Source organism: Branchiostoma lanceolatum, chromosome 11 (assembly GCF_035083965.1).
Source record: "Branchiostoma lanceolatum isolate klBraLanc5 chromosome 11, klBraLanc5.hap2, whole genome shotgun sequence".
In the NCBI taxonomy this organism is placed as follows: domain Eukaryota; kingdom Metazoa; phylum Chordata; class Leptocardii; order Amphioxiformes; family Branchiostomatidae; genus Branchiostoma; species Branchiostoma lanceolatum.
The window spans coordinates 11126511-11142368 of NC_089732.1; the positions used below are offsets into that span (position 1 = coordinate 11126511).

The 15858-nt window shown below is 39.9% G+C and overlaps 1 protein-coding gene across 1 annotated transcript in view; it reads left to right on the forward strand.

The window, feature by feature from the left end:
- The first annotated feature begins 3254 nt into the window (after positions 1-3254).
- The window catches only part of LOC136445184 (uncharacterized), a 48509-nt gene continuing 35905 nt past the window's right edge, over positions 3255-15858 (forward strand). The window contains exon 1 of the mRNA XM_066443052.1: positions 3255-3640. Coding sequence (XP_066299149.1) covers positions 3460-3640 — 181 coding nt within the window. The 5' untranslated portion in view covers positions 3255-3459. The remainder of the gene's footprint in view (positions 3641-15858) is intronic.

Sequence of the window (15858 nt, forward strand, 5' to 3'; positions counted from 1 at the left end):
TTCTGGACTTATCCTTCTAACATTTTAACACTAGTACTAGATGCATCTTCAAAAAACCTGAATACCACTGTTATAAGTCATGATGTAAGATTATATATTCTAACGGAAGATTCTAGGGTCACATACCGAGACCGCATCTCAAATGCTGAAGTAAGGAAAAGAGTCAAACAAAACTTTGTCCGTACGATGACCTCTAAACCACGGTAAAGAAAAGAAAACTTAAGTGGTACGGCACGTGTCACGTTACTCGGGAAGAGCCAAAATTATAATGCAATGAACGGTCCAGGGATGAAGAAAGACAAGTAGGCAACAAATAGTACGGGAGAATGATATCAGAGAATGGACAAGCTTGACACTAAGCGAAACCCTAAGAAAAATTGACAACCGAGAAGGGTGGAGAAAAATCCAATAGTAGAAATCCTCAAATATTTCATTCACATATTCTATACATATATATCTATTACCATGTGATACGAGATATGCTTAGTATTCATTACGTCTATCTAAAAAGAGTCACGCTATTTATTAAATGAAGTATATGCTGCTTGGCTGGTATCTCTAATCTCACATGTACTAGCAGTGTAATATTCCTTACAGGTAAGCTGGTATTCAAAATATTCTAGCTCCGGCAACCTTGCATATCGGATTGAAGTATAGATCTACACTTTGGCTATTAAGCACAATCATGCTAAATTGTAAAGGCGCCACTAAAACTATGTGGCGTATGCGTTGTCGTTGGGTCAGGAGTCGCCAGACGTCGCCATTTACAACACATGCAGAAAGGCAAACATTCGCGGGTGATTGTGACATTTCTCCTCGCTTAATCTTGCCCATCGTCACTTTCTGGTACAAGACAACCATTTGAAATCGTTAAAACAAAACGCACGATATGACACCATTCATTCATTTTTTGTCGCAACGTATATCCAACAGTTGTCTCTTTTTGAGATAAAGAACAAACGCATACATTATATTCTGGTAGGACGTCATTAAAAAGTTTCTAAATCTTGTTTCCTTAATTTCTTTACGCATATTTTGTGATGTAATTGCTATTCTCTTGTCCTTAGTACAGTCCATCAGATAACGTTAAGAATAGCCAGAAGATACCGAGCAATCGCTGTTTACATAAAATACAATCTATGTATTCTTAAAGTCAATCTATTTTTCATTCCGAGCTGCACAGTATCTGGTTAAAGAACTATCAGTAGTTAATCGGGAGAAACAACATCAACCCTTCTTGTCTGAAAAAGACAAATCAATATAAAAGAGTAGAACTGCCTACATCCCCGTGGGGAGGGGGGCAGGTGTGTGGGGTCGAATGTTACATCCGGGGTATTACAGTTGAGTTGGTGTTCTTCACGGTTGGATGCAGACATGTGTGGGTGACCGCACTGAATCACCCTGTCAGTGTAGCCTCTACCAGGCTCCAGTAGAAATGAGCCAAATAGACAAATATAAACAGAGGAGTTAGTCGGCTATAGTAGTACAGTTGGCAGCCAATTTGGGCAATTTCTACTCAACTAGTTCGTTGACTAGATTCTCAGCTTTTACTTGGACCGAAACATAAAGAAATCTGTGAAATAAAAAAGTCTATTTGGCCAATTTCTGCTCTTTCCAGCCGCCTCTGTAGCCTAGTAGAGGCTAGTGGCAGTGAAACACTACATCCGTGTACTAATTAAAGGATTAGTACACTTTTCCTCTCTCTCTCTCAAAAATAGATTAAGCAAGACTTGAATCCGTCTGAAGCTTTAATGGGGCTGGTATATCGGTGTCTGCCGGGGGAGTGTCAACTGATTCAGCGGACACGCCGTCGGAAATGTCATTTCCAGCGGCGCCTCGCCATAACAGCACACAACAATTCAGCACCAAGGAGAGGGGGCGTGTTTGGCCTCGTTGACCATTACTTGAATTGCGGCGAGGACCTTTCTGATTGGTCAATCAAATCACCGTTTGCACGATGAGGTCAATAAGGGGCGTGGCCTGGTATCCGTACTATTCTAGATCCAGTTTGCTCCTTTGATATATCCAAATATTCAGCAAGTAAGCTATCAGTTGAGAGAACCGGAGCTAGAGTAGGATTTTTGAATTCTTCAATTCAAGGATGGACAATAGGCTAACAATATCGTGCTTTGATACATAACAATTAAGTATACTCAACTCACTCGTCCTATCTAGCTTGGTATCCATCCTATGGTACCCGTTCCCATTTAAGTGTTCGTTCCTAACGTCATTAACTATTGATTGGGTATGGGGTATTTTTTAGAAGCAGTGTAACTGGGATCGAGCTTGATTCGCTATCAATGGGTGCGAGGCTATTTGACAGAAAGAGCTAGAATGCTATGGATACCCGGATAGAGTGAGTGAGGAATGGGAACTGATTTAATCAGGCCTTAAGGTACTTAAGAAGTCGATAAAGTCAGTGAGTTTGAACGTGATCACTGTTGAGTCCATTAAGACCAATTAGTTTGATAAACAATCTATATGGAACGGTTTACATCAAACTATGAATAAGACAAAGATGTCCTTAATCAAAGTTTAAATTCTAAAACGCGAAAAAGAAAAGCCCTTTGTAATCTGTGGTATTGTAAGATGAATCTTTTAGTAAGAAGAAAATAAATACATCGATATCTTTATTATATCAGGAAGTCCATTCATTCGCCGTAATGATTCCACTATATTTCCTCTGAACGACTTTTATGTTCCAGTGGATCGCTCTTGGGTAATATCGTTTGTGGGAAGTCCAATATAACCTTGGCGTTTTGGCGCGGGGACGTACAATGTCGGTCAGTTAAGCGTGAATGATATTCGTGCTGCTGTGACCTCTGACACAGAACTATCCATCCTGCTCGGCCCGGTGTCACGCCAAAAAAGTGCTGCTCGCCAAATAAGTACCTGGACACTGTTTGCTGGGTTTCCAGTATACCCGATAGGAGAGAACTACGTCACATGTACACTAGTGGAGTGTCATGATTTTCAAGCAGATGTCGGAGCTGATTTTTCTAAGGAAGGGTCGCGCTGTTGAGATTAAAAGGTTAGGGTTTAGAGTAGGTTTAGGGTTTAGTATAGGTTGAGTGCTTAGTATAGGGTTAGGGTTAACCTCAACAGCATGATCCCTCCTTCTAAAATCTGCTCGAAATTCTGCTTGAAAATTAGCACACTCCAACAGTGTATATGTGACGCACTTCTCTCCTTCCAGGTATACTGGAAACCCTCATGTTTGTCCGGGCACAGTATTTAGCAAGCAGCACTTTTCCGTCGTGACACCGGCCCGTCAAATTGAGCGCAGGTTGCTGACACTGTGACGGTATCGCCTGGCTGCACCAACACCCTTCCCACCCCTACACTTAAATACAACCTTCCACAGCATACTTCTACACACCGCGGGACGAACCAACCGTCTTGCATTGCCCGTCAGTAGAGCTATGCAAACAGGACCGTACCGGGAAGTGTCGACAAAATATGTCTACCGTACTAAGAGCGCTGTTGCTGACGGCCCTAGTTGTGTGTGTCGCCGCCGCTAAAAACATCAGCAAGGCGGTGGTGGTGGAGAGATGCGGAGAGTTCCAGATCTCGTCGCTATGCGATCCGTACAAAGCTCTGACTGACAGAGAGGTGTCACGAGTACTTGACTCCATTTCAGGTAAGGATGCTTCATGCCGCTACTCTAGTCTCTATCGCTTGGTAGTCTCCTAGCCATGTCCGGGAGAGTTTTTAGGTGAGTTTTTGACGCCTTTCATTCTTATTTCTTGTGATTCTTCATGGAGGGAAGAGAGCGAAATGCGAGCCACTTGAAAGACGTAAAATAATCCTAACAAACACACGTAAAACACTTCATCTGTTTCGAGATTAATAGATTTTCACAAAAAGACATTGAATGCTATGCTATATCCTATGGTGAAGTAGTGTACCTCGTCGGATTCTAGAGATTACACACACACAGAAACACACAGAAACACACAGAAACACACACACACACACACAAACACACACACACAAACACACACACACACACACACACACACTCACACAAAACACACAAACACACAGAAATCAATTACTCAAACAAATAGATATGATTTTGGTGTTGTTTCTTCTGTATCTTATTACCTGGATGTCTAACCTTCTTCGAGTTATCCAGATATATTAGATTCTATTAATTAGCTCAACACATTGCATTTAATAACCACTCATTATTCAAACATTGCTGCGATTTATGTCTGCATTCTTTCGAACATTTTCAACAACGTTAGGGCTCTTGCCACTTGACATCAGGTGATGTGCTAAACAACGTTTGCGAATGTTACATAGTATTGTCTATATACACATGTATGAGGGCTTGGTCTTTAACTTGGTGGGTCTGAATATCAAAACCAATTCCCGCGTTACGACCGTATTCCATCGCACATTGGGGAAAGGGCATTCGTTTTGAATTCAAGGACAATGGCTTGATTCCCGAACATTCGCAACCGCATGGGAACGGCACATGGTATGGATTAGCCTCTACCAGGCTCCAGAGGGAACTGGAAAGAGTAGTGGCCAAATAGACAAATAACATGCCAGAGGAGTTACAGTAATTCTTGTTTCTTTCACTGTAACTTTATGTTCACTGTTTTCATGGTCATTGCTGTACCGTGAACTTATCATCACCGTGGAAAGATTAATTGTTGTAACTATTTATGATTACTTCACACATCCGTTCTGTAAATCACTTGCCACCACCGTGAAGTTTAAGTTCAGTGAAAATGTCTATTTTTCTTAAACCGGGAAATTTTGCTACCGTGAAGATCAAGTGAATTACAACCGTCGGTTGGGGAGTACAGTTTGAATCTAGCCTGTACTTCAACTTCAACTTCAACTTGTACTAGGCTCTACAATGATTCAATTTCTTCACAAACGATGGCAGCAATAGTCTGTGTTATCCAATCCAAAAGTGCGCCTATTCACGCCTATTGTGCGCTATGCAACCATTATGAGCGCATGTATAGACTGCGGGCGACTGGCCATTCTATAAGATTCGACGAGCCAGCAACCGTACACAAATCTACAAGTAGCGCTCAACAGAACAAATGTCAAGCCTTGCCATTTCATTCTATGAAGGACATAAAAGTAGGGCAAACGTCACTATACATTTACTTTACCGTTTGCATTTTGATCGTCACGCGATGAGACGATCCCGAAAGGGCACTTGGATGTTATTGATTGAGAAATTAGTTTTAAACAACAAAGGATGTGCGATTTTAGGAAGAATAGGCGCATTGTGCAAGCATCATTGCCCACTAATTTTCAATAGGGTCATTCCAATTGCTTAGGGATAAACTCCCTACCAAAAGACTGGATTTAAGTGTATCATTAGACTTTGAAAGGGTATTGAGTTTGCTGATTATACCTAAAGGAAACATTAGGATATTCTAATTGCCATTCTTTATGTATCATTAGACTTTGAATGGGTGTTGAGTTTGCTGATTGTACCTAAAGGAAACATTGGGATATTCTAATTATCTTTCTTTAGTATATATCAGTATTAGTCAGCATTACGATAACGTAAAATGTAGTCCAATTATCGCCGTTGTGAGTTATGTTGAAGCTTACCAGATGGCTACCATTATACGCATGATAAATGATCCCCATAACATTATACGTATGTGAAGTTATATCATAAGAATACAAGATGTTCAGTCACAGAAAGCGACTTAAGATGTCAATGTTTATACCAAAATGCATGAAATAGATATTATAGTAACTGATGATTATCACCGACTTTACTTCTGATATCGCCTAATTTTAAATATTTGAAAATAACGAATTCCTATGTACGTTAACCGTAACTACTGCTAACGTTACTGCTAACGTTACATGTCATCATCTGAAATACTCTTTAATATATACATTTAACAGACCTAATCTAATTTTCTGAAATTCTTATAGACAGAAGAGGAGATTAATGTAGTGTACGTGATTATAGAAGACTGACTAAGGCGTGAGACAATAAGGATGACGTATCTTCATTTAAGATATCTTCTAAATCTAATGTCTCCTTTCTTATGAAGAAAGATTTGTGCCTCCCAAGTCTTTCTATTTACTTCTTCAGCAATATCCCACTATTGATCTCAGGTAAGGCAAAGATAATCCAATTATCCGAGCCTCACATACCGGAGACGGGACTGTACGGGACAGGCCTATTCATTAATGATGGCATCCTGTCGATGAATGAATTATTAAGTACGAAAGGGAAAACAGGTCTCTTGTAAAGTGGGACTATGGCGGGCGTTGCTGATGTCCCATAGGAGATAGTAACGTACTTTCGTAGTAAGCTCCCAATTCAACTAGACGGCAATATCGTGCTGCGACCTCGCTGGACCTGAATCGGATTTGTGAAACTCTTGACTTCATAATTGGAATATCACGTAAGATGTGAAAGTATGGCTGAAAATACAGCAAAAAATAGAAAGCGTAAAAATGTTCGTTTATATCTATGAAATATGTTCAGCGCGCTTTGTCAAATCGCTCGGTCGCAGGACGGTCGCAGCGAGGTCGCCACCCTAGTGGAATGGGTGTGTTAGCACAGATGGTACTTTTGATTTGTTACCTCTTTCGTTGAAAACGGAGGTATTGTTTTCGGTCAATGTGCTTGTTGGTTTGTCGTTATGTCGTGGTCCGTAGTTATCAAATAGAGTCACAGGATGTGAGACGGAAGATGGTGCAACCGGAGACTGGCAGGATGGAAAGGTTGGCTTAGCCCTGGTCCAAAGTTGGTTACAAAGGCAAACGGGAAATTTTATAGTGAGAATGAACGAGAAATCCACAATAATCAATAAAACAAAAAATTCAACAAAACTCTTGATACTTCACGGAGGTATAATACCTTCGTTTTTTGTTAAATTTGTATACAAAAATAGCAGCAAAAGTACAGGATTAGAAACGAATCCTTTTACGCTTTGTGTGTTTTGTTGTCTTTTTAGTCAGATTTGTGCATTCTATATGATACTATGTCAGATTTCTGTTAAAGTCAAGGGTAAAAACAGATACACAATAAAAATTTTAGGACGCGGCGACGCCGCTATAACGCGCCGCAGCTACAGGGAGACACCCGCTTAAGGTACAGCGGTAAAATTCATTGCATCAGCTGTATACCTTGTCCAGATCGAAGGTCGGCCGCACGTACCGCCCCGCCTGCAGTATCCCGTGTTCCGGAGGGCTGTGGCGCAGAAAGATCGATATCTGTGCCTGGTAATAGCTAATGGAACGCCACAGCTGACATGGAGTCTTCACAGGTCGGATATGGCGGGCTAATGAAGGCAGATAAGACGTCAAACAAAGCTGTCATCATTCCGTACTGAGGCATTCAAAACTAGCTGATGAAATGACGTGACGGAATCTGTTCACTGCGATAGAAACTGTTAATACAAAACTGTCAGTAACTCTCTATCTAAGAATCCTCGAAAGTTAATTATCCTACAGCAGTCACACTCAGACTCACGATTAATCGGCGTGTGTAACAGTCTTCTTTCCTTCTCTCTCTCTCTCTCTCTCTCTCTCTCTCTCTCTCTCTCTCTCTCTCTCTTTCGAGGTTTGTTCCTCACCCTTATGTCGTTTCCCTTAAAATATGCGTGTAAATGAAAATCCATATGATTTCTGCCTTAGCTGTGTCGATATTCAGGTTCTTCACATAATCGGTTCCGGTGTATTGCAGGGTGAGTTTTGGTTAGATTGATTTCTAAGCGTTCCTAAGCTTGTTCTGAGTGTGATGTTTGTGACATGCGTATGGATGAGTTACGAGTAGATGTCGTCCCTGACTTGCGTTAGCCTCTGTTCAGTCTGTGTGCAACGTACGGAGACAATGGTGGACCTAGGTCCCCGTTTCCCCATTATTTTTGCTGCAAATTTGTACATGATTGTTAATAGCTTGGATTGTAGATTTTGCACGATTTTCTACCACATCTGTATGTGAGAGGTCCTGACTCAGGTCACGTCACGGTGCTAGACTGGTGTAATGGCGTGAGAGATGATACAGAGCGTGAAGGGGCGTTCTCACGCGAGGACAGCTGTTTCAGTGAGAACTGTTACAGTTTGTTTGAACCTTTGTTTATTCATGAGAAATTGAAATCGACCTGTAGGCCGCTTTTCATTGAGGTCATGAGGAAGGCGACAAGGGTCAGACAAAATACTTAACAAAGATACAGTTTACATGGTTTAAAGTCAATAAATCCATACATGTATTAATACACATACATGGTACAAAATACACATAGCAAGAGTGCTAGCTGGCATATGGTTCGTGTCCATTCGTTTTCATCATTTCTGAATTCTGCTGGGTTAAGAGTCTCTTAAAGGAAGCCAGGGTTGTAGTCGTGCATGTGTGCATGGCGATAGACTGTTCCAGACATTGGGTCCAATTAAGGTATAGCCTATGGATCTTCTGAAGGTCTCCCGCTGAGGTTCCCAGTGTTGATTGCGAGTGCTTTGTCTGGTTGTCCTTGTTGCATTTTCCTTTTGCCGAACAGACAGTTGGTTCATGACAGAACAGTGGTCCACCTATATGTATGTTACCTTTAGCCTGTAAGAACAATTAACATGCCAAGTAATTGTTGGGGGGGGGGGGGGTGAGAAAGACCAGATAACCATCTCACATAATACAACTCAAAGCTGTCATATACCGGTGATTTCTGCACGGTATATCTTAGTGCCAAGGTTGGCTAAGAGGCTTAAACGGATACCAATCGCGAGAAGCAGGTTGAAGTGCAATTTTAGCTTCTAAATAAATCTGCATGAAAAGCAACTGGACAATCTGTCTCTAACGTTGGCAGTCTATGGATGAAAATAGACCACATCTGTAAGCTGCTTTAACTACTCTATGGATAAAAATAAAATTGATTTTTATTTGGATATTCAATTCTAAAGACATACTCAAGAAACATGTAACGTAACCAAAGAATTTCAATATTTTTATTCATTATCCTCCGTGCGGTGCAACACGACAAAAATCGAAGACCCCTGCAGAGATATTACCGGGGTCTAGTTCTGCGGAATTACATGCCTAAGGCCAGCCGGGCAGCACATTGCACGGGGAGTTAACACGGTATGAATAGACTTATTGTACAGGCCAATACCTCATGTGCACCTTAATCACGGTACTTTATGTGGAAATGTTACAGAGTGAAGTTTAGATGAATCTAGAAGGGGCGTTTTGTTCGGGGAGGGAAGAATCTAGACCGGCTCGGATGTTCGTTCAACCAGAATTTTCTTCGTTTTGCCTGTAATCTTTCTGTGCCCAAGAAGGGTATTCACTTCTTTGTACGGAGTTTGAGAATACTAGCTATCACTTTATAATACAGAGTCAGAGAGTGACAAAGCCTGTGTAACAGGGGCTAATTGGACCTCCTTCTAGGGGCCAAACCAGTGGTTGAAGGGCTTCTAGAAGCGTGGCTTAGTAAGACTATAGAGTGACCCTCCTATTGGTTATTCTACAAGTTTAAAAAAAATCAAAGTTAAAGAAGGGTTTAACTAGTGTTCAACGGTCAACCACCATAATGATTGTGTATCTGTTTTCATAAAGAAAACGAACTGTTACAAACAAAACAAAACAAAACAGAACTTAATGTAGTTGACGTTTTGTAACACGACGGAATATTCTGATGACAATTGAATGTTTATATTTTAACCGAACGCTGTATGAAGATACAGATCTCATTTAAAATTAGATTTTTTTCAATGTTTTATTTATAAAGAAAACGAACCGTTATAAACATAGCAGAACTCAACAGTTGTCGTTTTGTAACAAGACGGACTATTCCGATGATAAGCGAATGTTACCTTTTAACCTAAACGCTACGTGAAGATACAGATCTCATTTGAAACGCAGATTTTCCTTCAATATATTCCGCCACCATTTCCTTAGGGATTTCCCGGGAGACTCCTAGCTGCGCGGTTAATCCCCCTCGCACGGAGATGGCGAAAGGAGCAATCCTCTGGAAGCCTCGGTACTTGCAGACGACATTTATCTTTCGGCACGATCGATGCCGAAATACGTAACAGCATATTTGGTATGCACTTTTGGGACTTGCAAAGGGCGAGGAGTGTGTAGTTCTTGCAGACAGCCAGTCGAAGCTGTGGAACACTTCGCACGCTGGGTTAACTCCGGAAATGCCATCTTCAAATTGTTTTCTTAGCAAAGTGCGGTGGGTGGGAGTGGGAGGGGTGGAATATTGCAGGGTCTTGAAGCACAGGAAATAAGGTTTTTCTGGTCAGGATATTTTCCAAATGTAATTTCAAATCAATAGTAATAATTTCCGTACACAAATTAAAGCGCTCACGAACAAGCTTGCGGCAAGCTCTTTGGTCCTTATCAAGATGATTTGACCCGAATCCTATGTCACGTAACCTGAGCGGGTCAAAGTTGCCCGGCAGTCTGTATCGACCCCCGTCTCTGTTGAGGGGTGGTCAGTTGGCGCTAATTCAAATCAAGACTATCATGATGCATGAAACATATAAAGAAATTAAGCAACTGGATATTGAACTTTCTACTTTCATTAGTGACCGAGAATGAACATCTGAATTTTGTTTGTTTGATTTTTTCCATTATATCCGCTGTTGAATGATGTCCAACCCTCACCAAGGTCTCTTTAAAAGCTCCGAGGACCGAAAACTGAAGGATCCCATAGGACAAACAACAGGCTAGTATTACTCAAAATAAGGATATAACTTCCGTCACGACTTGAACGGTCAAATGGCCATAATGATTAATGTTACTGACGTACCGACGTTAGGCACACAGTGAAATCTCGCCGTGTGTACCAACTTTTGATGAAGTTCAGATAGCAGTGAACTGAGAAGAAATGATGCACCGACAGCTCAAGGATATCCACATATGGAAAGTCGTCAATCACAGGGGTAATATAGAAACTAGACGTCTGCGGAATAAATATGATTTACGCACGGCCAGTCGTGTGGCATTCTTTAGTCATTTCTGTGTTCTATATTTGTAACAATCTATCGGATATTCCACATGGAATAGGAACATAGAAACAAGACGTCTGTGGAATAAAAATGATTTACCCACGACCAGTTCTTAAAGTCTCAGTCGTATTGTGGCGTTCTTTTGTCGTTTCTGTGTTCTATACTTAGTATCAGATATTCCACAAGATATAGGAATGTAGAAACTAGACGCCAGTGTAATAAATATGATTATCACATAGGTAGATGGCGTCGACCAATCAGAAGCCACCATTGCCCACAATAAGTGGTCTGTTATCACGCCATAACACACCACTTATTGACGTCATGTCAGAACACAACCGTTCCATTTTGCAGAGGGGGTATCTTTTTGATGAATCCTTTTCTTAACCGTGTTTAAAAAATCTTTATAACCGTTGCATTTTGTAGAGGGGGTATCTATTTGATGAATCTTTTTCTTAACCTTGTTTAAAAAAATCTTTTTTGTCTTAGAATTCCTAAAAATTCCTTAGAATACATGAAAAAGGGAAGACAAATTTAAAATTCCCAAAAATGTTCCGCGTGTTCCATTTGCTGTTGGCCAAAGAAACCACGTTCTATCTAAGGTTCCGCACGTTCCATTTCCTGCTGGCCAAAGAACCTGTGTTCTATTCAGGTTACCTGAGGTCATGTTGCAGGGAGATTCTTCAATGATAACATTTTCTGACTGACCTGAAACCGACCCTCCTATCCTGTGTGGTTGAAATAAATAAATCAGGCAACAGTTGTACATATTCTTCATCATCTTCTGTTAATAAAGGACAAATGTGAATTCTGAAATGCATTCTTAATAGTATAAGGGATCTATGCGTCAAACAGAAATTGTCTACTCTTATATGCGTCAGTTTGGATAAGCTATATGATAATAACGTTAATGACCCGCCTCTTCCTCGGTGTATATGGTGTCATAACGCCTGGTCATGTGCTATAACAACCTCATAAAACCGCCTCGTTCGCTTCGCTCACTCGGTGGTTTTATTCGGTGGTTATAGCACATGGCCAGGCGTTATGACACCATATACACCTCGGGGCGGGTCATTAACCCTTAATTTACGCACGGCCAGTCGTGTGGCATTCTTTAGTCATTTCTGTGTTCTATATTTGTAACAATCAATAAGATATTCCACATGGAATAGGAACATAGAAACAAGACGTCTGTGGAATAAACATGCTTTACGCACGACCAGTTCTTAAAGTCTCAGTCGTATTGTGGCGTTCTTTAGTCGTTTCTATGTTCTATACTAAGTATCAGATATTTCACATTATATAGGAATAAAGAAACTAGATCTGTGGAATAAATATGGCTTATGCACGGCCAGTTCTAAGGGTCTCAGTCGACGTGTGGCGATATTTGGTCGTTTCTATGTCGCTTTGTAACTATGTATCAGGTATTAATATATTCCACAGGACTATGATTTGTATTATTGTTCTTATCATATCATGTTTGCATATAGCATTACTAACTTGATCTGTAAGGGATTTAAGATTTAACGCTCGTATGAGGATACAGCAACTTGGACATGATTCATTTTAATACTTAAAAGCAACAAATGTTCACAATCTGACAACGCCAAGCATTCAATGAATGAAATATGATAGGGAACATACTGCACATGTATAAGTCATGCTTTATGCGTTCCTACCTGGAGAATAGCCAAGCTGTTATATTGAACGCGTCGAATCTGTACCAGCGCCAAACCTATAATACAAAAACGTGTGTCGAATGGCTAACATCACCAACTGTAGCGTTACACGTTTTGACGTATCCAATAGAACTTTTTAGTGTAACTCTAGACGTTAAAATAAACCGTTCTTTTCACTTGGTTACTGGTGTGTTTAACAGCTTAGGGCACGTTTTAAAGCCTGGGAGAAAATAATTACACATTTATCACATGAACGATCAATACTATGAGTCTCTTTCTTGAATGGTTGCCGACCTGAGGGTTTACCTTCAAGACACAAATGTCGTCATAAAAGCCTCCTCAAGTATGCGTTAAGAGGCTTTGGGGTTAAGAGGACCCCATTAGTCTTTCAAGAAAAAGATTAATACGGGAAATAGAAGGAGAGAGATGGAAAGCCACTTAGGACGGAGCCTTTTGTAAGTGGTGCGTTCAAGTATATTGCCTGCAATTGTAAAGTTCCAGTGGGTCCGTCTATGGCTGTTGACTGTGGCTGTCTCTCCATGAATATCCTGAAAATCGAATACATATTACATAATGCAGAGAGTACTTTATAGCCACAAAAGAATACAGGGGCTGTGAATGCTAAAAGTGTCTAGTTATTTTCTGGTAAGGATGAGAAAATGGGAGTATCATAAAGGATTGTGAACTGATAGAAAAATACTCTAAACATGTTTCAGGCATAATAGTTTTATATGTGTGAAAACAGTGTCAATTTGAATACAATGTTTCTGGAATTGTTTTGTAATGTGTAATTTGGATAAAAACATACCAATTTTTAGCTTAATTTGTTTATTCTTTACATTGTGTCATCAAGAGCAGGAGACTTTTTGTTTACTCTTCTGATCATCTTAGTTCCTTCAGCCGTCTGTCATGACGTTACTAAAGGGTTTATATCAGCAAGTAAGATTTGTGGGTGACTTCAGCACGCTCATTAATTTTCGCCTGATTTTGAAAAAAACAAAAACAAGAAATATGACGAGAAAGTACCAAAATGGTGAAATATGTCGCGTGGTAGCCTCGATTATAATTGTAGAAATGACACTATAGCTAGTAAGGTAGCGACGAGTGTAGTTATGGAAGTTGTTGAAGTGAAACTGTTACCCTTGAGTGCAGTGGCCAACTTGGAAAGTGATAGCAGTTTTTCATACTGGTTTCACTTTGTGCGCTTCTTGAATACAGGAATAAAAGATTTGCTGTCTGCCATACCTTGTTTTTGCTTCAGTACTTGTTACAACGAGCAACGTTTAAGGTGTCTGTTTTGAAAATCTGCAATATTATTTGTTCTTTTATTATTTTTTTTACCCATTTTTTTGCCCTATCGCATTAAATTTGGGGTCTTCAGAGGATGTCATCCATAAAATTTACTTGCTGTGGCCTAAAGGTTATCACCATTTCCCTGTGCATTATACACGGTGAGATCCTTGGACATTTTCGCTCATGGAACAGCCGCCTACAGTTCGCTCCTCCCACGGTTACTCGTACGTCGTGACAGAACTGGTGAAAAATCAATGTCATGGTCGATGTTTGAGGAGGATTAGAGACATTGTGCCCTTGGCGTCATGCACAACCGTTGCGAATGGTTTATGAAAAAAATCAGGTGTTGATTTCTGTGAATGTCAAAGTAGTAAGCTCTCTGGGATAACGGTATCCTGGATAAATGGCAGTTGATTCGATTCGTCCGAGTGTTTTGAGTGTTATCTTTTGGACCAGTGTAAAAAAAAACGCATTGGCTTTTGTGTTCTTACTCATCTGGTTGTGATTCATGGCAGATATAGACGCAATGCTTTTATTTTACCTCTACGTTACAGAATAGTGCAGCGGCCCTGTCTTGCTTCACGCCTCAGTTTAATTTACTTTATTGTGATACCCTTTAGTCCTACAGGGTGCTAATCTTCCAGGTTTCATACGTACATATACATATACATATACATATACATATACATATACATATACATATACATATACATATACATATACATATATATGTTCATGTACATATACATATACATATACATATACATAAACATAAACAAAGACAAATATACACAAAGGTCGAATTACAGTATCAAAATCTAGACTCATTTAGGTTTTCTAATCTTGGCCAGTCTGTCCGTAAACTGTCTGACATGTGTATCCTTTAGCCTTTAGATTAAACAAGACTTCCCATAATGGACTATCCATTAACATTATATATTGTACATCATCTTTAAGATACAAGGAGAACAAAAAAACCTTCTCTTTTTGTGTCCCATTCCCAGCCAAACTAATCGTGATAAAATGTAAATCAGTGATATCCTTAGCCAATACAAACACGCCATGCACATCCTTCCAAGAGATATATTCTTAGTTTTCGTATGGAAATGCACAAATTCAGTGACCATAACGTATATCATTCGTTACGCCTGAAATAGCTGGACTTTGAAGACTTTATGTATATATTCAAAATTGGACTCCCGGGACTGCGTTTCTACATTTTATGGTACCTCAAGAATTGACTAAATATAAACATCGATATATATAAAGCAAACATGCCTTGTTTTTGTCACTATAATTTTAGAGTTTACGGCTAAAATACTTTGACTTTGAGGACTTAAAATACCAACAAAATTGGGAATGCATTTCTACATTTTATGGTACCTCGAAGAATTGACTAAATATAAAGCATCAATGAGTTTACGGCTGAGATAGCTGAACTTTGAAGACTTTATATATATATATACAAAACCAGACTCTTGGGACAGTGTTTGCACATTTCATGATACCCCAAAGAATTGACTAAATGTAAAACATAACCTCCTTGGTGTATATAAAGGAAGCCTACCAATTGTCACTATATTTTTTTAGAGTTCCAGGACAATCTGATTTTATGTCGTATGCTACCTGAAAAATCGGCTCTGCATAACGAATCGGAGTGTTATGTCCAAAGTCTTCTTATCCGGAGCCTCGAGTAACGACCTGAAGCAAGACAAAAATTGATTAAAGCGGTGAAACGATAACTTTTTTCATAAAAAACTAAAAGACTGGACGAATCAATCAGGTGTTTAACTGCTTTGTCAATGGTCATAAAACGCTCCAGTAAAGTTTCCGCTTTTACGATCAATTTTTATTCGTTTTTACTTGAGTTGGAGCAACACGAGCGCTTTTATGGAAGGAAATCTACCATCCAGATCAAACTGGTGCATGCACG